Source organism: Ruditapes philippinarum, unplaced genomic scaffold (genome assembly GCF_026571515.1).
Source record: "Ruditapes philippinarum isolate M1 unplaced genomic scaffold, ASM2657151v2 ctg39_1_1_1_1, whole genome shotgun sequence".
In the NCBI taxonomy this organism is placed as follows: Eukaryota; Metazoa; Mollusca; class Bivalvia; order Venerida; family Veneridae; genus Ruditapes; species Ruditapes philippinarum.
In genome coordinates, this window is record NW_026867092.1 from 272,860 (window position 1) to 299,234 (window position 26,375).

A 26,375-nucleotide genomic window follows, 5' to 3' on the forward strand; every position below is an offset into this window, starting at 1 on the left:
TTTAAAATATATAGTCACCTTAAGCAAAGAAACCCCAAAATTTAAAAAACTAACAAAGTAAATACCTTATGCAGATTGACATACAATCATAGCTGCTAGGTTTCTTGAGAAAGTATTAATTTAATCAAATAAACTTTCAGACTTTCCACGACAGTCAAAATTCTGCAGAATTTTAAAAGAATAATAAATGTGTTTTTATCAATAAATAAAATCTCATAAACCAGAATCTTCATCCAGTGGATCAAACAGCACTTATGTCTAACTAACTACCCGCATTCTGGAGCCATCGCAGCAGTACATAATAACCAAGGGTGATATTTACACCTTTACACTGTAATGACTTCAAAGCAAAAAAAAAACCCATTCTGGAAGTCTTCCAACATAATGAAGTATTTAAACAAGCACATGCCAGGTATTTGTGGAAACCGAGGAAAGAAAAATAATTAGGATGTTCAAAACATAAATCAAGATGACATCAATGTCATATACAGACTTAACATGAACTTTAATTTAGCTGTATTGTATAAAAGACTAAAGTAGAATATTTAACTTGGCATAAATTGTCAGAACTTTATCCAAAATTTGGAGCTTTGTAATTAATGATCCAGTCAAAAGACTGTATGTATGTATTTTGGCACTCAATTTCTAAAACCTTTGAAAAAATCTCAAAACTTTTCAGCCTAAAAGGTACAGTTACAAGTAAAAACATTTCTTTGTTGAGATTTTAAAGGAGAAACACTCTAGATTAATGCAGATTTTTATGAAAAAATAAAAAATTGTTCTAATTAGTAGTTTACAAATTAAGTGGCTTCCACTACACTTATACTACAGCAATTATATCTAAAATTTCAAATATACAGAAACAGCCCTTAAAGGAACTCCACTGAGGTCCAAAAGCCTACAAGCATAAAATTTAAATGTCTTACATAGATCAGCTGTGGCACTTAATTAAAACAAAAAGATATGCAAAATATAATTTAGTACTCTAAAATATATTGAAAATTGTCTTTTTGTGCTATTATAAGCCCAATTTGAGTTAAAAGCATTGAAATGTTTTTCAATTTTTGGTCATTTTCACAATAAGATCAATTATGATCGTTCTAGGTAGCATATTATTGCATTTACATAACCATAGTGCTCTGTGCAGGTTTGGAACTTCTTGGAATTGTGCTTTCAGGTACAATATTATTTAAGAGAACTTAAAATCACATTTTTATGGGGTTGAAAAAATCCTATTTCTTGCCTATTATAGTATACAGAATGAAAGACTACACTTTAAGAAAGTGGAGCACCTCTAAGGAATTCTGAGTATGCACAGTTTTACTGCACTATTCAAAGATATTATAAAGCAGCTAAAAAGTTGATTTATATCAGTTTTACATTCCACTTACATTAAAAATCAAATTATCATAATAAAAACCTTATTGGATAAAATCTTATTCTGATTTTGGTTTGTTGCTTTCTTTCTTAGAGGGGAAGTGCTTGTAAGGCTTAACCAAGGTCTGTCAATTGTAAAAACCCAGACATAACTATTATCAAGGATGTATTATTAATTAGTATTACTAGAATACATTCCAGCTAAGTTATACACATCAAACAATAGCAAAACATGTATTTATATTATCATAAATCTGCTTTAAGAATGGTAAATATTATGAAATTCCTCTAAGAATGGTATTAAATACTATGAATGCTCTATACATGTACATATACTATGAGAAGTATGTGGAAAGTGTTGTCCCAGTAAAAGTATGGTTATCTCTTTGATTTAAGGGTGACATGGAACGGAATAGAATCTAAAAATGTTACAGTTCATAGTCATGTGTGTAGTGGCAAGTCCAGTGAGTGACACTTAAACAAAAGTGATGAAACTCCTGACAGGATTTCCATTAACTTAATTTCCAAAATTTGGAAGTCTGAGAGTGCAAAATATCTAACACTAGAAGTCACATTGTATATATATGTATATAGGTCTACCCAGTTTATCAGCTAGAGTACAAACAGTTGACTCCAACTTTGGCATGGCACTAAGAATCTCTCAATGGACTGCAGTTGCCAAGGAAAAGATATAAAGTCCAATAGATGGCTTGTGTACATTATTGAGAACTTCACTGACCACTTAACAACTGTAAGCTCTGTAAGATCAACAGCTACACACCCCAGGAGGGAGACTTGGAAGAATTGATAAAAGGCATTTTAAGATTATATTAGACTTTATGACAATTTTTCACATATTATTTGTTTATTCTGCATGTCAGCCCCCTTTTCCCCTAATCAAATTTAAAATTTGTGGTTAAATTTCCAAATATGGAAGGCTAAGGCCTCTTTGGAATTTCTGAGAGAATCGCCACGCCCACACGAAACATTGGACTGTCATGGGAATTTCTTGGAAAATTCCCCCTCCCCCAATACACAAAAATAAAGGTTTGTTGAATGATGAGCTATTTATATTAGTGTGATAAACTGTCACCATGATGTTATGAATGCTTGATTTTATCATCACAAATACAAAGTACTAAAAGAAAGTATGTTTTCTTGTATAACTATAATATTCACTGCCCTCAGAAAGTGAAATTCTGGGTTGAAGCTCACCAAGAAAAAAAATGGAGATAATTGACTTCTTTCTCCAAACAAAATTAAAAGATAGGCTATTCTAATGAGAGAGGAAGAAATTATCCAATTAATATTCTAAATTGTGAATTTAATTTAAATATTGATGATTTAACAGTAAAGCACTGCAATATTCAACAACTATTAGAGGTGAACGATTAAACCAGTATACTATAAGGATTAATTAATAACTTAATACCATGGGTTTTAGTGAAAAAAAATGTGGTAAAGTATACTGCAGTAATTTTTTCTTGCATATCAAACTCTAGTCCAACTAATTGTACTGCGCAACGAGATAGGGTGCTATTTTCCAGTCTGGGCAATATCTCGCCTCTACAAAAGCCAGATTCTGCCTAGAACAAAAATAACTCAAAATCTAGCATTGGCACGTAAATATATTTTGACTAAACAAACTCTATAGACAACCTTGTAAAAAATAGTCTAAAATTTATTTTTTTACGTCCAGAGTTTTTAAAGGAGATTGCCTTTTTTCTTCATTCCTAAAGCCTGTACCTGTACTGAACAGCTGAAGTGAACAGGTGAATCCTTAGCTAAAGAGACTTAAGCAAAGATTTTATAGTACTGCTAGACCTGTTCGCTGAAGCCAATCCCGTATCGAAAGTCAACCAGAACCGTGACATATTTTTGTCATGCTGTAATTCAATAAATTTGCGTGATCTGGACAAAAGCTATTTTACCACAGGTAGTTAGATATATTTGGGACACTTCAGTCTATATTTTTGAACACAGAACGTTAGATTGATGAAATAATGCCTCAAAGTTTATCAGTGGGTTCACATTTCATAAAATTAGCCGCCATTGCTGCCCTAATTATCACGTGACTAGCGAGAATTTAGGTTCGGATACCTTTGCATGACATTTGGTGACGCGTGACCAAAATGCTATTTTTAATTGAAAACATGGCTTTTGTAATTATGAGTAACAGTGTATTTATTCGATAACAGACATTGTACCAAAACATGTAGGATTTATATTGTTTTGAGTGATGATTCAATTGAATTATTTGTTTGTTTTTATATAAAATCGTACACTTACTAAAAATAGTGTATGGTCCTTTACTAAAAATAGATGCTAGAATTCCCAAAACTTGAAGTCCCGCGAGATTTCATTAGAAAGCAGACTCCATATTGGTAAACATTCTCTACATATTTCCCTAACAAATAGTTGGGTTCACAATGTCATGTAAGTTTCATTAAAAACAAAACATGAATTGATTCAAAATTGATTTATCAAATGCATATTTTTATTTGATCCAAATTTGATTAATAAGGGTGATTTTAATGGGTTTTATGTACGGCACACCAACTGCAAAAATTCTGGTAGACTTTGCAAACAGGGTTGACCCATAACTTTACTGTCGCACAACGTCCGTATAAAGCTATGGAAGCCAGAACTAGTGAATCCTTAACTAAAGTTACAATTTAGCCAATACAATTTATTATTTCATAATATAATCTGATAATATAAAGTATGATTTTCTACAACAGCTTTACTTTTATCCTGATGAAAATATTGGCAAAACATAAACCCTTGATTGGTAGTCCGGATGCAGACCTATTTTGCATCCCAAATGAACTGTTGAACTGAATAGTCTAAACATGTTAAAAATCATGCCTGAAATAAAATTCATTTTACTAAGAGTATTTTACACTGTCTCAACAAGACAATCGCTGCATCAATGTAACAGTAATGTTATTAACAAAGTGTTAATCTTCTATGTAGGAACAATCGAGACATACCGTTAAAATATCAGATATTTTGGCAAAAATGTGAAAATATTCCAAAGTTTGTTTCCAGCTGAACGTCAAGGACTTCTTTTGACCAATCAAATTCCTTTTTATTTTCAGTCCGTGAAAATTAATATTTTCAGATTAATGATCATTATTTCAAATGAAAATTATTGCTTTTAAATTCGAATATGTGAAAAACATTTGACATTTCATATACGCCTTTGAATATATCAAAAATATATTTTGAAAAAAGCAATATTTTAGTCTTCAACATATAAATCTTATGCACATTGCAATATTCTCGGATACATTCTGATCTTTTCCTCAGTATGTAGGTCCAAGATTGAGAAAAGAGACACATGAAAATTATTATTGTATTTTGCAAACAAAATTCTGTATTTAGTTAAAATTGTCCGATAATATCCCAAATTATGACTCTTTGAGAAATGTAAGTATATTCTTATTTTCGGACACAGTTGTAGTGTCATTTAAGATATGCTTAATTGTATTTTTTTTAAAAAAGCTGAATGGCTGAATTATCTGATAATTTGTTAAATGCTATTTTTAAATAAATCTGTTGTTCACATGTCAGTGAGTCATGGTATGCGAAATTGTTTTGTTAAGTGAGTATCGTTTTAAGTGATATATGTGATTTTTCATAGTAGAAAATTTACTATCTTTTTTTCTTTCATTTTGTTTTACTTAAGAATCCTTACACCTGTTCACACATTGTAGTTTTGGCATCCAAACAAGATGCTTTTTAATATTTTTGTTTAGCATCTGATTTGGCATGAAAGTTTTTGATCAAACCTGTTTTTGAAACTTAACCAGAATAGCATGCGTTGATTTAACCATAATATGAAATTAGGCAAAGCCTATGAACGGGGAAGTCAGTATTTTTATTTTACTTTTTCTGTTTTAAAAGTGCCATTCGGTATTTTATACACTGCTTCCATTTATTCTGGTTTCCTGTCTTATTATGGTTCCCAACCAAGATGGCTGCCCATAATTCCTTGGCTTTTATCATTATCTTGTAGGCCGAAAAGTTGCGATTTGTCAATTATCAGATTAATCGCTGTTTATCATTGCATCACGGTGCCCCAACAAGAAATGACACTGAAAATTTCGCTGATAGGTATAGAATTCTATATTTTTTTCATTTTAAATATACAAGTATAGCAGAGATCTGCCGAGGACGGGATTTTGCGCCATTGGCGCTAAAAAAATGAGAATGGCGCAGGAAAATCGGCAGCAAAGGGCCATGGGCGCATCTAAAATCTGTGCCAGACTTATAAGAAAACAAAACTGTTGGCTGGGTTATTCAGTCATCCAGTCAAAACTGGTACCAACAGCAACATATTACCCTGATGCTCCTGTAATTACGCATATTCTTAAGTTTATCAATTCCCCTATAGCTTTTGTCCATGTTATCTTCTTACCGCATTTCTTCTCCACACAGATAATCATTTCTACTACCGTAAATTTAATCCAATAAAACAAACAAACAAATTATACAACAACTAAATATTTAAAATGATTATCGGTAACTGAAAAAAAAAGTGTTGCTATTTTAAGAAATGCTGTAAGTTACAGTATAATCTGACAGGTGTTCAACTTGATCAACCCTAAGGTCACTCAAGTTCATGCAAGTTTTGGCTGATGAAGTGTAAAAAAAGATGTATATTTCGTCATCAGAATATTTGACAAGGTGATTAACCAATCAGAGAAACATTGTGCATGACTTTTTTCATGATCAAAAGGTCTGTCGGCAAATGTCTTTGATGTATGCTGTCTACACAGAGGCATACAAGGGGCAATAAAATTCGTCAATATACAGTGGTAAGGGACATTTGGTGCAAAGTAGGAACACTTAAATGGATAATGCACAATATAAAACATTACAAGTAAGAACAAGCAATTATGTGAATAAATTTGCATATCAAATTTTTGAGCAGCCATTTAAAAATATTTTGCCTGCAATTAATATTAGTTAGAAAGTTACCATGTAGGCATAATTTTTAATTATTGGTTAAGTACTGAATTATAAGTGAACCACTTGTAATAAAATATGATTTAAGTTTTATTACCAGGGAAATTAAATTATGTACAAACTTTTTAACAGTTATTTTGGTCAATGTTTACTTATTTTCCCAAGGCCCATACTTTGGTAAAAATGGCCCATCATTTTCAGACCAATAGGGCCCAGGGCCCAGTACTTTCAAATTCTTGGCAGATCTCTGAGTATAGTCTATAGCTGGGCAAGCCAAAGCTCGGAGCCGCTTTGCGGCCCAGGACTTTGACTTCCCTGTATTATTCATTAGCAAAAAACCTTTTTCCACAATATGACAGTAGGCAAAGCCTATGAACGTGGAAGTCGGATGAAAAAGTATTTGTTCATTTTTATTTTTAAACAATTAACATTTTTAAGGTGTCATTTGGTATATCCTGCGCCGGTTCCGTTTTCAATCATAACACCAACTATTAAGCCTAAAGTTGCACTCCTTGGACTTGGCTGCAGTACTATGAAACTTGGCAAAGCTTATGAATGGGGAAGTCAGATAAAAAAGAAAATTGTTCATTTATTTTGAATTTTTTATTTTAAAGGTGTCATTCGGTAACCATATTTCATGCACTGCTTCCATTTTTAATAGGGACTTGTCAATGATTGTTCTTATGCCGAAATTTAGGGATTGTTCTGTTATCTGAATTCCTCCCAAATTATCATTGATTAACATTTTTCCTTTTAGATTACACATGTTGTCAATAGCAGGGCAAGCCAAGGCCCTGGCTAAATTCTAGGTCCCAGCCTTTGATTTCCGGATATTAGACTTGCTGCAGTATTAAACTTGCTGCACTATTGGACTTGCTGCACTATTGGACTTACACTTGCTGCACTTTTACTTGCTGAGCTCCACTCACCATACTTGCTGCGCTTTTTGACTTGCTGCACTCCTTGGATTTGCTGGCTCCTTAGACTTGCTACACTCCTTATAGTTGCTGCACTCCTTAGACTTGCTGCACAGGTAAGACTTGCTGCAATCCTTTGACTTTCTGGGCTCCTTTTACTTGCTGAGCTCCTTTGACTTGCTGCACTCCTTGGATTTGCTGGCTCCTTAGACTAGCTGAGCTCCTTATACTTGCTGGCTCCTTAGACTGGCTGCAATCCTTAGACTTGGTGTGCTCCTTTGACTTTCTGCGCTCCTTTTACTTGCTTAGCTCTTTTGACTTGCTGTGCTCCTTGGATTTGCTGGCTCCTTATACTTGCTGCACTCCTTAAACTTGCTTCACAAGTAAGACTTGCTTGGCTCCTTGAACTTGCTTCTTTCTGTGAAGCGGACCTTTCTAAGACTTGCTTCTTTTCTGGGAAGCTAACCGTTCTAACACTTGCTTCTTTTCTGGGAAGCTGACCTCTCTAAGACTTGCTTCTTTTCTTGGAAGTGGGCATCTGTAAGACTTGCCTCTTTTTTGAAAAGCGAACAATTGCTAATGCTCAACTCTTCACTTAAAAGCAGACGGTTTTCTAGACTTGCTGCTTTTTTTGGTTCCTCAACTTAACCAGTGACTTGCTTACTAGAAAGGAGACTTGCAGAAAATAAGCTTTCTGACCATATTGAAGTTTCCTTCAAAATTTTTAGTTTTTAGCTCGACTATACGAAGTATATGGAGAGTTGTCCTACTCGCCCCGGCGTCGGCGTCCGCGTCCAGATTTTAGATTAAAGTTTTGGTGCAGTAAAATATTTTTCACTATAACTTTGTCATTTCTTAAGGTATCAACTTCAAACTTCAAATATATGTTCCTTATCATCAACCACATCTTATGTGACAAGGTTCATAACTCTAGCACCAATATTTTCAGATTTAGCTCCCCTTGAACTTAGAATTTTCCTTAAAAAATACTATTTTTTACTGATACTTCTTTATTTCTTAAGGGATCAACCTCATACTTCAAATATATGTACCTTATCATCATCCCCATCTTATGTGACAAGGTTCATAACTCTAGCACCAATATTTTCAGATTTATCTCCCCTTGAACTTAGAATTTTCTTCAAAAAATACTATTTCTTACTGTTTCTTCTTTATTTCTTAAGGGATCAACCTCATACTTCAAATATATTTACATTATCATCATCCCCATCTTATGTGACAAGGTTCATAACTCTAGCACCAATATTTTCAGATTTATCTCCCCATAAACTTAGATTTATTTACTAGAAAAATGTTATTTTTTATTTTAACTTTTTTATTTTTAAAGGTATCTACCTCAAACTTCAAATACTGATTCCTTATCATCAATTTCATTTTATGTGACAATGTTCATAACTCTTGAAGCAATATTTACAGATTTATCTCTCTTTGAACTTAGGATTTTCTTTAAGAAATATAATAACTTCTTTATTTTTTAAGGTATCTACTTCAAACTTCAAATATGTATTTCTTATCATTACTCAAATGTTGTGTGGCAAGGTCCATAACTCTAGCATGACTATTTCTAGAATTATTCCCCTTGATCTTGGAATTTATGTTTATTTTTACTATAACTTAATACATAATTATACATAATTGATTTTTCTTTCATAGTTTTGTCCTCCTTATTGCGTCCAGTATTTTATTAGTCGAGCTTCGCTGTCTCCTGTGACAGCTCTTGTTATTTTCTTATTTTCAATTTCATTTTATATAAATTCAAGAGCACAAACCACAATTGTGATGTCATGTCAAAACAAAAATTAACACAAATTGGCAGACATTTGTGTTTCTTTTTCTAAATAAAATAGCTATTTTGACAAACCTATCATCAAAGTGTTCTGAGTGTTTCGGAATATCTCGTCCCCCATTTGTTAAAATCTAATGAGAGTTGTTATACCTTATTTAAACATGATGAATTATCAAAGTGAATATTTAAAAGTAACTTTTTATGTTAAATACTGTGACTTTAGTTTTAACAATGATTATTATATTTATTTACTGATTTTTGTACATAATACTTCTACCAGAAGTGTAATATATTATAGTATAGAAGACTGCAGCATCTTTTAAAAACAGTCTGAATTGTTAGACTTAGATAATATATATTTTTCTTGTAAAAAGAATTTGAGTAATATGTTACAGTTTGTACCTGTTTTTTTGCCATGGTTTCTGGCCATGGTTTAAATTTATTAAAACTATTGTAATGATACAAAACATAAGCCAGTATTTTATATTTGCAGATAAGAAATATGGCTTCATCAATGAAAAGTAATATAGCCCTGAGTCTATCATACACACGTGATCCGGCAGCAAAGGTTCGAGAATTGTGCAATCATGCGAGTCAAGTGGAAGCAGAACCTGCAGTTCCTGCTAGACGATACCTTAGGTCTGGTCTTGAAATGTTGAGAATGGCAAAGGTGTACAAAGATGAAGGAGAATATGAAAGTGCATTCATACTCTACATGAAATTTATCACGTATGCATTTCTTAACACTTTTTTGTTGTTGTAAAATATACTAACTACTGTTTTTTTAGCTCACCTGTCACAAAGTGACAGGGTGAGCTTTTGTGATCGCTTTTCGTCCGGCGTCCGTCCGGTCTGTCCGTCCGTAAACTTTTACTTTAAATGACATCTCCTCATAAACCACTAGGCCAATTTCATCCAAACTTCACAGGAATGTTCCTTTGGTGGTCACCTTTAAAAATTGTTCAAAGAATTTAATTCCATGCAGAACTCTGGTTGCCATGGCAACCGAAAGAAAAAACTTTAAATATCTTCTTTTAAAAAACCATAAGAGCTAAAGCTTAGATATTTGGCATGAAACATCTTCTAGTGAGTGTCTACCAAGTTTGTTCAAATAAAAGCCCTGGGGTCAAAATTGACCCGGCCCCGGTGAGTCATTGATTTTCCCTATATGCATATAGTAAAAACTTAAAAAATCTTCTTTTAAAGAACCCAAAGAGCTAGAGCGAAGATATTTAGCATGAAATATGTTCTAATGGGTGTCTACCAAGTTTGTTCAAATAAAAGCCCTGGGGTCAAAATTGGCCCCGCCCCAGGGGGTCATTGATTTTCCCTATATGCATATAGTAAAAACTTAAAAAATCTTCTTTTAAAGAACTCAAAGAGCTATGGCTAAGTTATTGAGCATCAAACATGTTCTAATAGGTGTCTACCAAGTTTGTTCAAATAAAAGCCCTGGGGTCAAAATTGGCCCCGCCCCAGGGGGTCATTGATTTTCCCTATATGCATATAGTAAAAACTTAAAAAAACTTCTTTTAAAGAACCAAAAGAGTTAGAGCTAAGATATTTAGCATGAAACATGTTCTAATTAGTGTCTACCAAGTTTGTTAAAATAAAAGCCCTGGCCCCGTGTTCACAAAGATTTAAGGATCAGGATCAAGATCAGGATCAAATTTAAAAACTCTAATATTGTTCATTGTTTATCCTCATAAATTAAATATCTAATATTAATTTGATAGAACTGGACTTGCAAAAGCAAGATCATGAAATTTTAGAATAAATCTATTGTTATTTTTGCAAGATACGGGCATTTTACAGTTGATCCAAAGTTTGATCCTGATCCTAAAATTGAACCTTATTTTGATCCGAAAATTTTTGTATTTGTTTTGTTATTTGCTGGTTTTATCCCAAAATAGTTTGGTTTCTTTGCAAATCGGCAATTTTTTACATTTTGAATATCTATCATTTAATTTTAGCAAAACATGATTAATTTTAGATCTATAAAACAATGAAAATAAAATTAGGATCACTTGATCCTGATCCTGATCTTTTCTTAGTGAACACGGGGCCTGGGGTCACAATTGGCCCCGCCACAGGGGGTCATTGATTTTCCCTATATGCAAATAGTAAAAACTTAAAAAATCTTCTTTTAAAGAACTCAAAGAGCTATGGCTAAGATATTTAGCATCAAACATGTTCTAATAGGTGTTTACCAAGTTTGTTCAAATAAAAGCCCTGGGGTCAAAATTGGCACCGCCCCGGGGGTCATTGATTTTCCTTATATGTGTATAGCAAAAACTTAAAAAATCTTCTTTGAAAAAACCCAAATAGCTAAAGTTAAGATATTAAGCATGAAACATCTTTTAGTGAGTGTCTACAAAGTTTGTTCAAATAAAAGACCTGGGGTCAAAATTGGCCCCGCCCTGGGGGTCATTGATTTTCTTTATAAGTGTATAGCTAAAACTTAAAATCTTCTTTGAAAAAACCTAAATAGCTAGAGTTTAGATATTAAGCATGAAACATCTTCTAGTAAGTGTCTACAAAGTTTGTTCAAATAAAAGCCCTGGGGTCAAAACTGGCCCGGCCCCAGGGGTGTCATTGTTTTTAACTATATGTGTATAGTAAAAACTTAAAAAAAATCTTCTTTTGAAAAGCCCAATGAGCTAGAGCTTAGATGTTTAGCATGAAACATCTTCTTATGGGTGTCTACCAAGTTTGTGCAAATAAAAGCCCTTGGGTTAAATTGGCCCTGCAACGTTGGGGTGGGGGTTGGGGAGGCCTATATACAGGTGAGCGACCTCAGGGCTATCATGGCCCTCTTGTTTTCTGTTTGATGGTTAAATTTGTTTTAATATTCCAATTTTAACAACAATGAGTATTAAATAAGTCCTTATTTCTTGATGCAATAAAAATTTGAACACATATCAACATGTAGTTTAACTTGTTTATTTTTGTTGTTTTTTCCAGATTATTTGTAGAGAAGTTACCTAAGCACCCAGGATACAAAGACGCACCTCAGAATGAAGTTGCAAATATAAGACAGGTTTAAAATGTTGATCTTTTATAAAACTGATTTGCATACATTTTAAATAAAATATAAGAAATATTTGTTAAAGAAAAAATGTTACAATATGAAAAATTCCTCTAAGTATAAAATATATGAGCCACGTCTCGACAAAACCAACATAGTGTGTTTGCGACCAGCATGGATCCAGACCAGCCTGCGCATCAGCGCAGTCTGATCAGGATCCATGCTGTTCGCTATCAGTTTCTATACTTGTATTAGGGTTGGTAAGCGAACAGCATGGATCCTGATCAGACTGCGGGGATGCGCAGGCTGGTCTGGATCCATGCTGGTCGCAAACCCATTATGTTGGTTTTGTCGTGACGCGGCTCATATTAAAATCAATAGTGTAAGAAAAGAAGCTATACAAGTATCTATTTTGAGATTATTATGCTGTTGTTATAGACTAACTAAATCACTTGAATCCATGAAAATACACTTGTCAAAAACAGGAATGAAATTGCTAGCAATATTAATTAAACTGTTTTAGACATTGCTTTCATGTGCGCTATAACAATAATATGAAAAGGTCAAGGTCAGTGCATAGGTTGTTTATCTTTGAATAAAAATATTATGATTTGTTGTGATGTTAGTTAAATCTAGAAATAATGTTTTATTTTATAGAAAGTAAAGCAAGTATTCCCAGTAGCCGAGGAACTGAAAGGAAAGCTAACAGTACGATATACTGAGATAGAAAACAAGAGACAGGAGGAAGAAGTAAGATAATATACTCGCCATCTTACCACTTATATTGCTTTAAATTTGACCTTTAATTATGGAAGTTTTCATGTTGTAAAATATCATATCCAAATGAATTTTCAGTTTCATGCCAAAATCTTTAGCTCTACTTTTTAACATAAACTATCAAGCACTGAGAAAAGTGGAGGATACTGTCCACAAACAGGTCTTTTTTTAATGATCAGTACAGACATGAATACAATGGTGAGGCAGTGTTGTATGATAAATGGTTCTATTTTGTCATAATGTTGCTGCCTGGCTGAGAATAGAATATGTAAGAAAGATACAAACTTCATAATTAAATACTTCCTCATTGCATCTGTAGAGAAAGAAAGCAGAGGAGATTGCAAAAGAACAGGAAAAATTCCGTTTGGAAGAAGAAATACGCAGAAAGGAAGAGGAAGAACGTAGTAGGAAGTTAAGAGAGCAGTCAGAAGAATTATGGCTAAAAGAACAGGAAGAGAAATTCCGTCAGCTTCAGGAACGGGAAAAAGAAAAGCAAAAGGACAAGGATAGAAGGGATCCAAATATTTTAATTGATGATCTGGGAGATAATAGGCCATCATCGGGATTGAATAACGAGAAGGGAAGAGTGCCATCTGGAAGCTTGAGTTTTGTACCAAATGATTTACGACAAGGTCAGAGACCAAAATTAGAGAAGAATTTGTCACAAGATTACACACCACATATACAAGACAGGTCTGTACTTATATGTGTCTTTTTATTATTATTTTAGTATATCATGTATTGTTTCAAAAAGAGTCAAGGAGAACTAGTCAGTGTTTTAATTGATTATAGAGGAGGTAGACTAGTTTCATGTATGAATACAAGTGACTAGTCCAAGATGTTTTCTTCTTTAAGATTAATCTTCTATTTAAGCTGGTAGGTAAGCTACATTCTTATACCTTGAAACTATTAATAAAGACTGTTAAGCAAGTTTTTTTACAGGAAAAATTAACTTCTTAAATTCTGAAGAAATGATGATCTGAAAGGGCATTTTGTCTAAAAATTAATGACATCAGTAGAGGCTAGAGGCTAACTTAATCTGTAAAACAGTTAGTTTGTCCATTATAGATTTCTGATTACATTAATGTACTTGATATAAGGTAATTAAATTATTTGTTTTTATTATTTTTATGATAAAAATATTGTTACTATTTCAAGTCTTATGATGGTTTTGTTCTGCTCTTTATGCAAATGAATGATTATTTCTTAAAGTAAAACTTGTCAGAAAACTTACTATTATGTTATATGTAGTCAAAGGGAGGTAATCAAAACTTGAATTTTCTACAAGTTCTTATTTCTGTATAATTATATACTTAAGATTTTCAAAGTCACACTTTAACAAGTTAGATGCATTTGTTTGTCTGCAATTTACAGGGTTACATCATGCATTTAAGACTTTAAGCATGTTAATTTTTTAACCTAGATATATTATTATTTTTAGTTTAGGCAGCTTTAGTTAAATTGTACAATTGTTTTTACTTCAGACCAGAAATTGATAGATCAACAAAACCACTAGTGGACCAATTTGCTAGCACCACCAACTATGGAGGAAATAAATATGGTTTAAAAGATGTAGTAGTTCCGAGAGATATTGTTATAAAGTTTATGAATATTGCAGAGCAGAATACTAGGAAAAACGTTGAAACCTGTGGAATTTTATCTGGCAAGATGGTATGTGGGGGAAAGAATGTCATTTAATTTTGTCTATTATTGAAAGTTTATATTGAAACACTTAACGTTATTCTTTAATCAGCTTTTCTAAAGGTTAAATATGTTATTTTTAGATAAATCTTTAGATAATTTTTCCAACAGAAAATAGAAGCTGAAGGCCACTTGAAATTTTCATTAGTTTTTAGGTTGTCTGTTTCAAAGAAAAAGTCACGCTATTATGATCTCTTGGTCATCATTGTTGCCTTGCAAAAACTTTTATGAAGCTCATTTCCCAAACAATTTTATAAAGGTATCAAGAATGAACTTGGTTCACTTGCTCATCATGGCAAGGTGAAGTTGTATGACAAGGGGCATTATTCTGGAAGAGATATGTTTGGAATTATGCCCCTTTTAACTAGAATTTTTGTAAAAATTGGTTATTAATAGGAAAGTTTAAAACTATTACAGATATTGTACTCATTCTTGGTATACTTGCTATTAGGGACAAGTCACATTTTTATGACAAGAGATATAGCCAGTGATCAGTATTTCTAGAGTTATGCCCCTTTTTCATTAGAAATAATAAATCTTTTCTATAAATATCAACATTATGATATGAACATTATCAGTCACAAAGTTATTCTTTTAGTGAGAAGCTATATACATAACAGCTGTTAAACATACTAATTTGATTTTTTACTTGTTGCCTTTAACAGATAAGTATTGGCATTAACATGTAGTGCTCTTGATGAATCAGGTGAAAACATGACATGTGATAATAATAGAATAAACAGAGATCATATTTTCATATTTGTATAATTTGCAGGAACGTGGAGCGTTCTTTATCACCCATGTGCTGGTACCAAAACAGACAGGGACACCAGACAGTTGTAATGCAGAAAATGAGGAAGATCTGTTTGAATTTCAAGACAGCAATGATCTACTGTCTCTAGGATGGATACATGTATGTGTTAACATTGGTCTAGTTGTTAGATTCGGTCTGCACCAGTGTCTTCTATTTTTTTCTTGTGAGGAAGCTGTCCAGTTAGCTAACAGAATGTCGGTGGTTCTATTTAGGTGCCCGTTTTTGCCTGAAATAATGCATAGGGTTGTCTGAGCTCTTTCTCCACCAGTAAAGCTGGAAAGTCACCAATTATGATCTATACTGTGTTGGTGACCGGAAAAGAATAAAATAAATTATAAACAAGTTCACTGAAAAGCAAGAGGCAACATTGTGTAAATGACAAAGTATTTTTATTTATCTTACCAGCTTGCCTTGAGTTTAATGTAATTCCTCTGATTAGATGTTCATGAATACTCTAGTATGTTGGTCTAAATATTCTCAATAGTGTCATTAAAAATTGTTTTCTTATTGTGTGTCACATAGGTGAGACATTTGACGTAAAAGTCAAGGTCATACATTTTAGTCACATATTTGTGTGTGATATGCATATTGTGAATATCTGTAGATATGAAACATTTAATATCTCTATGTTGATGAGACTATATGTAAATATGTAGGTTCCATGGACGTAATGACTAAAGGTTAGTTTTTCATGTTGAATTCTTTTCATGTTGAATTCTTCATTTTCTTGAAGTTGAAAAGAAGACCATGGCTTTTTAAACTAATTTCATAGACAGATGGCTTTGCTTGTAAATAGAATTTTAATACAAGAAAAGTCACATATTTTCTATTACTTTCAGACACATCCCACTCAGACAGCGTTTTTATCGAGTGTAGATCTTCATACACAATATCCCTACCAGCAACTGATGCCAGAGGCTATTGCGATAGTTGTCTCTCCAAAATTTAATGAGTAAGTTGGAACTTTTAATCATTGATATTTCAAAGCTTTACTAGTATTTCATATATTAGATTCATGCAGATAGCAAGATACTGTACATGGATCTGAGATATATTGATAGATGTGAATAGTAATTTCAAAATTATTTATATTGACAGCTTTTTATTTCTTTTTAAAAAAAGGGTATTTTATTGATATAGTGTACTCAGCTATCAAGCAATGAAGAGTAACCACATGTCACTCATGTTGCTAATCTGTTGGTATATTCTACAGCGATATAATGGAAGATCTCAAAAGTGGGAATAAAATAGAAAATAAATAAATGAAAATTCTAGATTCAAGTTCATGAGAATAACAACACCCCTCACACCCATAGCACCTGCTTAAAGCAGTATTCATTCTTGAACATTAACTGTACAATTGTATTGGAATTGTTGATCTCTAAGGACCAAATTAATTTTTTTAAAACTGTTTTGTTAGATATTTATGTTGAACTTCAATGAATAAATGTAAATATTTTGTTACAGAACGGGTGTTTTCATGTTGACGCCAGACATAGGTTTACCAGAAGTAGCTAAATGTAGTAAAAGAGGGCACCATGAACACACAAAACATCCACCTGTATTTGAGGTAGATATAATTGAGCCGCGTCATGACAAAACCAACATAGTGCGTTTGAGACCAGCATGGATCCAGACCATGCAACGCCTCTGCGCAGTCTGATCAGGATCCATGCTGTTCGCTTACCAACCCTATTACAAGTAGAGAAACTGATAGCGAACAGCATGGATCCTGATCAGACTGCGCGGATGTGCAGGCTGGTCTGGATTCATGCTGGTCGCAAACGCACTATGTTGGTTTTGTTGTGATGCGGCTCATATATCAATTTAATACCCCACATATCTGATATTTACTGGAGCACTCTTGATCACTTCTGTTCTATAAATTTTCACTAATTTACATGATCTTTGCAATGTTATTAGTAACCACCTCCGTGGGGTTAGAGTCAATGACTATTAATCCAGTTACCTCTCTGGCGTGGGTTTGATCCCCGGGAGATGCTTTGGTAGTTTAGCATGGAGGAAGGTAGTCTAGTACTGGTGTAACTCTCCAGGAACGATGGTTAGGAAACTACCCACCTATATGACTTAAATGCTGTTGGGAAAAGGCATTAAATGAAACAAACAAACAATGTTATTAGTAATTTCTTTTTTGATATTTAAAGAAAGTTTTACTTAGATGAAAATTTAAGAGGTGATTGATAAAGTTGCCAAAATGCTTAATTACTAAAATTTGGAATAGATTAAGAGAAAAACAAAATACATTGTGACAAACCTATACTCACAACTGACATAGAGCTCAAATATTATTTAGATACAATAACAAGCAATAAAGATTTACATTGTATGTTTAACAACAATACTATGTAGTTCTTGAAGCACGCAAACATCAATGTACGGTCATGCTGACATAACCAAAATTTATATGTATTGTTGTACCCATATTTTACTTGTCTGTAAGAATATGCTACTCTGTGTAATACAAAAGATAATTCCTTTAAAAACTAATTTTGCATTACCATAAATATTCACTTTTTATTTGGACATATATAAATGTGTTGAAACCATAAAATATAACACTAATTAAATTTATTTTTAGCTTTAATATTTGTTAATTTAAAGCTGTTGTTAGAATATTTAAATCTTTGAATGTAAAGAGGGTAAAAGTAAAGATTTAATGGAAGAATTTTATAATGACATAAGGAATGTGAATAAAATATGTTTTATATTTTTTTATCAGAAAGTAAGCTTTTGATTTTCATTTCTTATTTTCAGACATGCTCCCATGCAAGATTTGTTGATGATAAAAATATAGTTTTAGTGGATCTGAGGACCAAATGAATTGAACAATTATAAACAAATGATTCTGTAGATTTCCTTGTCAGATTAGAAGAGACTGTGAATGTAAGGAGAGGGCAGTAACAAAGAAATGTTTGATATAAAATATTGATGACTTTACAATTGTTAGAAATTTTGGCTATGAATATTATAGTGTTTTTTTTTATTGTAATTTTATAACATTAAGTTGTTGTGTTTTTTTTTTTTGCAAGATTCAAGTTTTAAATTTTGATGATTGTTAAAATATATTTTTACAAACCTGATTTTGTTTTAATTCGTTACAATTTAAAAGAAAAGTAATATTAATTTTCTTTCATGTCATGTATAGTATCTATCAGTCTAATATACACATTATATTTTCTCGGAAATTTGGCAATTTCTTTATACAGTGACCTAGCAGTCTGACCAGTTACAAATTCATGACATTTGCTGTAGAAAAATTTTTCAAATATCTTTTATATTTTGAAAGAGGTTTTCTACAATTAAATCTTAATAGTGTGTCATAACAGCTGTTAGAAATCGTATAGTCTTTTATAACATGAAACATTGATATAATGAAGTTTGTTTTCATGTTAACTATATGTATCAACCAATTCTAACTTTTTGCTCTCCTGCCATGCAAAATACTGGGAACTTTTAGAAACACCCTGCCCTGCATAGACAAGTTTGTTGGTAAAATCTCACATAAATGTCTCAGCTCTGTAAGTTGGAAGTACCAATTGCTAAAAAAATAAAACCATCTGTATTGAAAATAAAATTTGCTAGTTCCTCAATCATTCTACACCCTACCTTGATGTTCTAACTTAGCATAAAACAAATCACTATTAACTGTTGAACTTATCTATTATGAGTAATTTTATAGTCATACTTTATGTTATTTTTGAATATTTCTTTGTTCTGTAGAGAAAACTGGGATCATTTTTATTTCTTTTTAGATAAAGCTGCTTGAGTAAATCTGTTGTGAAATCAGTGTAAATATTTAATCTAGTCATTCAAACAAAATTAGCCTTACAATATGTATGTGATATCTAGATGTCAGTGATATTGTAACGTTGCTATGGTAACATCATTTTAAGCTTTTTGTTAGTTATGCTGATGTAGCGCTCTATTGTCAACTTTTTGGACAGATACTGGGAAAACCATGTACATCTGTACAATATTCACAGGTCTGGGTACACCATCTGTAGAAAAGACGCAACTGTATTTTATTTCCTTATGTGTGTGTTCTAAGTTTAATAAGGGTCCATACACTTTCAGGCACTGAGAGTACCAACCCCTTTCCTTACCTGCTGTATTCTTCCATTTAAATAATTCAAAGATAAGATTGGTGAGTTACAAAATCTACATGTATTTGCATATACAATGTGAGATATTAAAATAGTCTACACAAATAAAACAAATAGTGCAATATAATGATTACTTTTACTATTTTTAAACTGTAATGAAGAAAATTTAGTTACTTCTCTTTGTAGGTAATTTTTTGGCCTTCTTGGCTGAGTGCTTAATGTAACTTAATTTGCAACCTGCTGTGGCTTTTTATTGTTAGGGACTTCAGAGTCTCTCATGTTAGGAAGCTATTCATGGATTTGCACTGATGGTCATCCAGGAGTTAAGTTGGAATATTGCCATACGACTTGTTCAGTATTATTGTGATTTTAAACCTTAGCAATCTAATTTGATGTACTTGACTTAGCCTAAAAATCCTGAAGAAAACCACTTAAAGATATTTGTGAGAAATATATTTTACTCCAACAAATTAATATAGGAAGTTGTTTAATTTTCAAGTTTAAAGGGATTTAAGCTCTTTGAAAGGTTGAACATTTGTCTTTTGTCAGTACTTCTTGTATTTACACCAAATCTTTATAATAAAACTTCTTTTATACTCTTCTTCAGATTTTTCCAACATAAGTAATGTTTACACTATTTTTATTGCCATAGTGACAGATGAACTTAATACCTGGAGGTTTAATGAAATCTTCAATATTGTTTTGTATTTAATTGACATGAAAAAGTATTTTTTATAAAGGTACTAAGTGATATAGGGCTTTGGAGATTCATAATGTTTGTATACATGTAAAAGTAGTTGAACTTCATTTGATATTATTATTTGTTTTTAAGTATTAAGGAAACTTAATAATGATAAAAAGAGCAAATGTACTCGCCCAGACATCGGCTTGACACTTTGGTTAAGTTTTTGCTTGCAAGTTGGTATCTCCAAAACTACTGAAGGGAATGGGTTGAAACTTCACATGGTTATTTTAGAGCATAAATGAGGTTATTGTTTCAGGCCAATAATTCTGACATAGATTTTTGACAGAATTATGGTCCCTTTTAAACTTAGAAAATTTTACATTATTCAGGCTCTTGTTTTACTATCAAGAACTGAGAATAGTTGAGCACACTGTCCCTCAGACAGCTCTTGTTATATACCGGTATAGATATATATTTCAGAATACAATGTACATTGTATAATTTTGTTGTTGTTTTTTATTTGACAATTTGCTATTGTATAATTGAGAAGACATGGTGTATGTGTGCTATTGTTATTGTATATTGTTTCTGTGAAGTAAGTGTAAGACTTGTCACTTTTTATTGGAAAAATATAAAACAATTCTGTATAATTTTCTTTAATTTATTCTTTAAATATGGTACTTTATATAGCATATTCATATGTTTTTCTAAGATTGTACCTTATTCTGTATATGCTATCCTATAAAAGTTGTTGAAAGTTTTTACATAATTGTGAGCTATTATATAAGTAAACATATAAAAGTAAAAGATTTCGTTAATTTTTTGTGCCTGCAGATGATCACTTTAATTCTGAAACTGACAATTCGGCTTTTTTTTTCAGTCTGTCTATTTATTTCCATTGTCTTGATTACAGTAGTTACTAAAACTAAAATTTATTAGTACATGTATATGAATTAATACAGGCAAGTTAAATATTTGTCCTAATATAATGACCAAAACTTAAGAGTTTGTTACTAAATGTAATGGATCTGTATTGTTGGACTTAGTCTAAATGTATCAGGTGTTTGAAATCTGAAAAGCTCAGACCTTAACGTTGATTTACCAGTAACATAATGCTCTGGTTGCTTATTTCTTGTCCGTATTTTTAGTTACCTCCCTTGACTGTAATAAAGTCAGTGAGGTTGAAGCGTTTATTAGAATCTATATATCCAAGCCTCCATCATGTAGGTGACTTGTACTTCAAAATCATAAAGTGACATCTATATTTAGTGTTACTAATTTGTGCTAACAATGTCCAATTAAACAAATTTCAGTTATACATTCTCAATACATGCTTAGTTTTCATATACCACCAAAATATTTTAAAAAAAAAGAAAAAAATGATTATAAAGTGGTTTGCTCCTAATTATCATTTGTTCATACACCTGATTACTTTATACACGTGTACTATTCTAACATGGGTAATTTCCATTCATAAAGTCCAGCGTTACATTCCGCCCAGTAAGACAAACTTTTCATCCTCTGAAACCATATGCTAAGTTGAGACCAATTGTCTAGTTTATAATTCCTTAATTCTATGAGAGCCAGGTTTGTTGCCATGGATATATCAACAATTGTCATGTCGTCACCACACATATATTTCTGACCTTGTAGCTGACGGTTCATGTAGTCAAATGTTTTCCGCATGGCCCCTTCTTTGTCCGTGTCCGGAGGTTTCGCTTGAAATAACTGCGGGTACTGTAATAACCGTTAACAATGAATAAGTCAATAAATGAGCATCATGTACATGATATTTCCCTAGCCCTTAACCTGCTGGAACCGGAATTGACCAGCCATTTTCAACAGTATAGAACCTGGCTAGCCAGCATATCTATGCAGTCTGACCAGGATCTATACTGTATTTATCTTGATATAGTTTGAACTTGACAAATCCTGTACAGAGATTTAGCAGGTTAAGGGGGAAACAGAGTTGGATTGTTTGAGTGAAAACGACAATTAAATACTTATTTTCATACACATGACATATTTTTAAAAGAAAACAATACATGTTATACTACTAAAACTCCGGTTCAAAATACATGCGTGGCTTTAGAAAAAGTTCTCTATTAAAACGGAAAGGAAGTAAAGCACAGTATATTTCATATTATTGTGTGTACTGTGCAGTCATCTGTTATTTTTAATATTCAACAAAATGTGATTCCTCAATAATAATTTATGCAAAAAATAGTAGTTTTTTTCCCAAAAGAATATTTAGTAATAGTGTCTACCATGTATTCACTGATTGTTTTATAAACGGAGCCTAGATCATAGTGTAGTAGTCTGTCACACACCGCCCTCTGCTGGAGATCCTTTGGATATAACCTTGTGTTCTTCCCGTAACGAGACACTATATACGTCATGATCGGCCGACTGTAAGGATAGACCACAGATATATAAATTAACCCTTAGTCTGCAGGCGACGATGAATCTGCCCATGCGACCAGTGCAGACCAAGATCAGCCGGCACATCCGTGTCGCGTGATCATGTTCTGCATTGTTTGCTATTCAGTCAATGGTTATTTTGAAATTTTCTCTAAAAATGATAACAGCTTTTGTTCATAATGAAAGATGGACTAGTCCATTTAAGATATTAAGTTAGGCATGGGTAAACACTCATTAAAAATGGAAAACTTAAGATCAATGAGAATATGTTTTAAGTAACACCAAATTGTGCAGGTGATGTGACAACATTCTAGAAACACTTGCGGACACGAGCGTTCACTATGACAGTGTTACTGGTTTCCGTTAGCTAGATGAACAGTTTCGTCTCTGAAATAGCTCACAATTTTTGAGATTCGAAAACATAGCAGTGATGGAAATGTGATGTTAATATATCATTATGATTTATGAATGAACATACCTTTCCCAAAGAGAGAAATCCCCATCTTGTAAGGTAGGCACCGTTGTATCTGGGTTAATCTGTAAAAAAGTGTTCTTTAATTATATCTCAGCACATGAATTACGACGTATGACAAAATGGCGCCAAAGGTTTTTGTGAATACATAAATAGATTGTACAATTAATTTTAAGATTTACTTTAGAAAAAAACAACATAATTTCAATCATAATATTCTCACTGAATGTTAATATTATTCTTTAATTACAGCAGACGTTATTCTAACGCGTCTGCAAATAGATTGCTATAAATAAAATTTCAAATTATTTCGATGCTTAATATACTTCCCCTGTTTTATATCATCAAGAGTTGTTAATTCTGACAAGACACAATTTATGAATGGTGCCAATTATATACCTTTGCAAATTCCGGCGTTTTATGTTCACCTTTGAACAAATCCAGGTATCGTATGGTAACAGGAATATTAGCTGCCTTGGCTGTCATCCATACAGCCCGCGAGGGGGCGCTCAATCCGTGAATATAAAGGATCAGGTTCTTTGGGACAGTCGTGCTAGGTCCAACACCCATCTTCGAAGAAAAACCAGAAGATATTTTTATTTTTGTTTCTACACAGGATGACGAAATAGAAAAGTGCTTTTGATTTGATTCTTTAAAATGTTAAGTTTTTTATACCTTAAATTATACCTTTGCTCGTGTTGTAGAAAGTTTAAAATTTAGATAAATGCTAAACTTTTATTTTCAAACTTACCGGTTGCAGTGTTATTTCTTCACCCTTGTCTCCAATACATAAACATAGCAACATTTTGTCCTATATAATCCGTATAATAATTTACCAAACATATCAACTAGACCAATTTTACTTATTGCTTCGTTACTTTTGATCTTGCTAGAACAATATGTTCATTCAATGCCACGGTTCGTATAATGTCAAAAGAATTCTAAAGTTCCCTTTACAACGAAGGATATAGAATAACATACTTTCACTTACGAAACATAAATATATTGATTAATAAAAAGTACAAAACATGATCAAAATAATTACGATAGAAACATCAAAATTACTTTGTAATTACTTATATGTTCCGCTAACAAAACATCTTAACGCTAGAACTTTATTGGTTCAGACGGACAAACACATTTACCGTTTGTGTCGTTTCTGTCAATGCTTATATGTTTTTGCGATGTATCAATGTACCAATATGTCTGTCTTATTACATATACCACATTATTTTACTTTTTTCCTACTCAAAAAAAAAAATACATTCATGGTTTCTTCTGAAACTGTGAATTTGAAGTGTTCACATGCGTTTATAAATAAATTTTTACTTACCCTAGGTTTAACAAAAACTTCCTCCGGTCTTTTCTTGAAACACAAACATAAACAAAGACCACAACGACACATTTCGAAAGTTAAATAACTTCAAGACTTTAAGTATCAAGTTGATTTTATCTCGCAACCTACCGGGAAACTTTCATTTTATCTTAACCAAGTAAAAAGAATTAATATCGTAAATGCTATTGAAAAATGCTATTAAGTTTATTAACAAGAAAAAATGACAATAAGTGATTAAGAGTTAAAAAGTTAGGTAACTTGATATACAAACTTGAATGGTAAAAAACAAAAGCTGGTTTTGAGTGTATTATTTTCTTATTGACCCAAACTGGTTACTAACATTCGACAACGGTAACGTTCACGATTGAAATGCAGGGGACGTTGGAAACACCTTCCCTGGGCCTCATTTTGCATAGATGCATATGGGATTTTAATTAAACATTACGATTATGGTAGATTTTATCATGCAGCCAAATATATGAAGAGATTAAAGATCAAATGAGTTGTTTCCTACCTGAACCTTTTCTGCCAATAGAAAAATTCTACCTTAGAATAGTATTCATATAGATTCGTGATATTTGGAAAAAGACCATGTCTGAGCTGCAAAACGTTCAACACTTACTGTCCAAGACAAAATACCTGTACATTATATACCGTTAGAAATGGATTAGGTTGATAATATGGTGTTCCAATACTGAATTGTTTGGGTCAGCATAGTCTAATAATGAGGTTGCAGCTGTGTAAATGTCCAATAGAATCAGTATTGTATTCAAAATTGACATTTTTATTTCACATCACAAAATGTTTAACAGTTTGACAGAACATTCATACTTTGAGTACAATATGGATTTGATATTATTTACTTAATCTGAAAACAAAAACGAGCTAGTCGGAGTAAAATAGTGATTTGATGTACATTTTAATGAGGCCAGAAAGAGTACAATAGTGATTTGATACGGAAAGGTTGGACCGACAAAATAAAAACGAGTGATGGGGGGGGGGGGGGGGCAGGGTGTCACATGGTGCAAGCTGCAAATTCAATGGTTACGTATTCATCTTATAGTTGTGAAATAAAAAGAAGTAAATTCTATTACAACTGAAGTAAAACATGCAAACAGAAATTTTGACTGTAAGTATTTCTATTATCCTTTGTTTCCAAATCTTTATTTATATGATTCTGAATATCGTTATCTCATCAGGAGGCATGTGTATTTAAAGTGTTGTTAATATTTTCCTGCTTAACAGAAATGCATTGCACATATCTTCCATAAATAGAGGATATTGAATGAGTGTAAGTTCAATACTGAATTTATTGCACGAGTTGAATAAAATTATATTATGCGAGCCTCTGGCGAGCATAATATTATTTTATTCAACGAGTGCAATAAATTCAGTAATGAACTTACACGAATTTAATATTCTATTTATCACATACCAAAATTAAACACCGTTTAAGGTGAAATAAGAGTCATCATTCATTGACGCGCCTAAAGTTTAACGCTAACATTAAGCGCGTCTTTACATTATGCTTGTATAATGCTAATGACGTCACGTCAAAATATATGCACGGCCGTGCAATACCATATTTACGGAGTCGTAAAATCGGCACGGGTGTGTGATAAACAGTATTATGTTATTAAAAAATCAGTTCATTACAGTTTGTTAAACGATATAAAAATAAAATAATATTTTTTAAGTTAATTTACATATTGACGGACATTGTGATACAAAACATTAATGTATAAACGTTTCAATAGATTCGTTATTTTGAGAGAGACTCAAACATGGCAGGGGTTTCACAGGTCCGAGTTTTGGGTATGAAATGTTCGTATTAATTGTCAACACTTGGGAGTTAATTATAAAAAGACCTTTGCACACTAATACAAATGATCAATAGGAAAATATACGTTAAAAATTATCTTCACCTCCAGATCATACATGT

The 26,375-nt window shown here is 32.4% G+C and overlaps 3 protein-coding genes across 5 annotated transcripts in view; 1 reads left to right on the top strand and 2 right to left on the bottom strand.

Moving 5' to 3' along the window:
• Positions 1 to 4,522, bottom strand: part of LOC132734816 (protein FAM13A-like) — an 87,397-nt gene extending 82,875 nt beyond the window's left edge. The window contains exon 1 of the mRNA XM_060721669.1: positions 4,371 to 4,522. The gene's annotated coding sequence lies outside the window, so the exon portion shown is untranslated. The remainder of the gene's footprint in view (positions 1 to 4,370) is intronic.
• Positions 4,523 to 4,653: 131 nt separating this feature from the next.
• Positions 4,654 to 18,883, top strand: LOC132734836 (STAM-binding protein-like). Of its 2 annotated transcripts, none has more exons than XM_060721693.1 (10): positions 4,654 to 4,809; positions 9,569 to 9,804; positions 12,040 to 12,115; positions 12,761 to 12,853; positions 13,200 to 13,573; positions 14,365 to 14,551; positions 15,357 to 15,494; positions 16,235 to 16,347; positions 16,863 to 16,965; positions 18,171 to 18,883. In XM_060721693.1, the coding sequence occupies exons 2-10, from the start codon at positions 9,578 to 9,580 to the stop codon at positions 18,234 to 18,236; spliced, it is 1,377 nt and encodes a 458-aa protein (XP_060577676.1). In that variant the 5' UTR covers positions 4,654 to 4,809; positions 9,569 to 9,577; the 3' UTR covers positions 18,237 to 18,883. The 2 variants fall into 2 exon arrangements, with proteins under 2 accessions (XP_060577676.1, XP_060577677.1); XM_060721694.1 differs by lacking the exon at positions 4,654 to 4,809 and adding an exon at positions 4,907 to 4,984.
• Positions 18,884 to 20,851: 1,968 nt separating this feature from the next.
• On the bottom strand, positions 20,852 to 24,642 carry LOC132734837 (glutathione S-transferase 1-1-like). Of its 2 annotated transcripts, none has more exons than XM_060721695.1 (5): positions 24,431 to 24,642; positions 23,497 to 23,667; positions 23,104 to 23,162; positions 22,472 to 22,613; positions 20,852 to 21,941 (listed from the first exon to the last, which is right to left on the bottom strand). In XM_060721695.1, the coding sequence occupies exons 1-5, from the start codon at positions 24,500 to 24,502 to the stop codon at positions 21,651 to 21,653; spliced, it is 735 nt and encodes a 244-aa protein (XP_060577678.1). In that variant the 5' UTR covers positions 24,503 to 24,642; the 3' UTR covers positions 20,852 to 21,650. The 2 variants fall into 2 exon arrangements, with proteins under 2 accessions (XP_060577678.1, XP_060577679.1); XM_060721696.1 differs by lacking the exon at positions 24,431 to 24,642 and adding an exon at positions 23,849 to 24,001.
• Between the last annotated feature and the right edge of the window lie 1,733 nt (positions 24,643 to 26,375).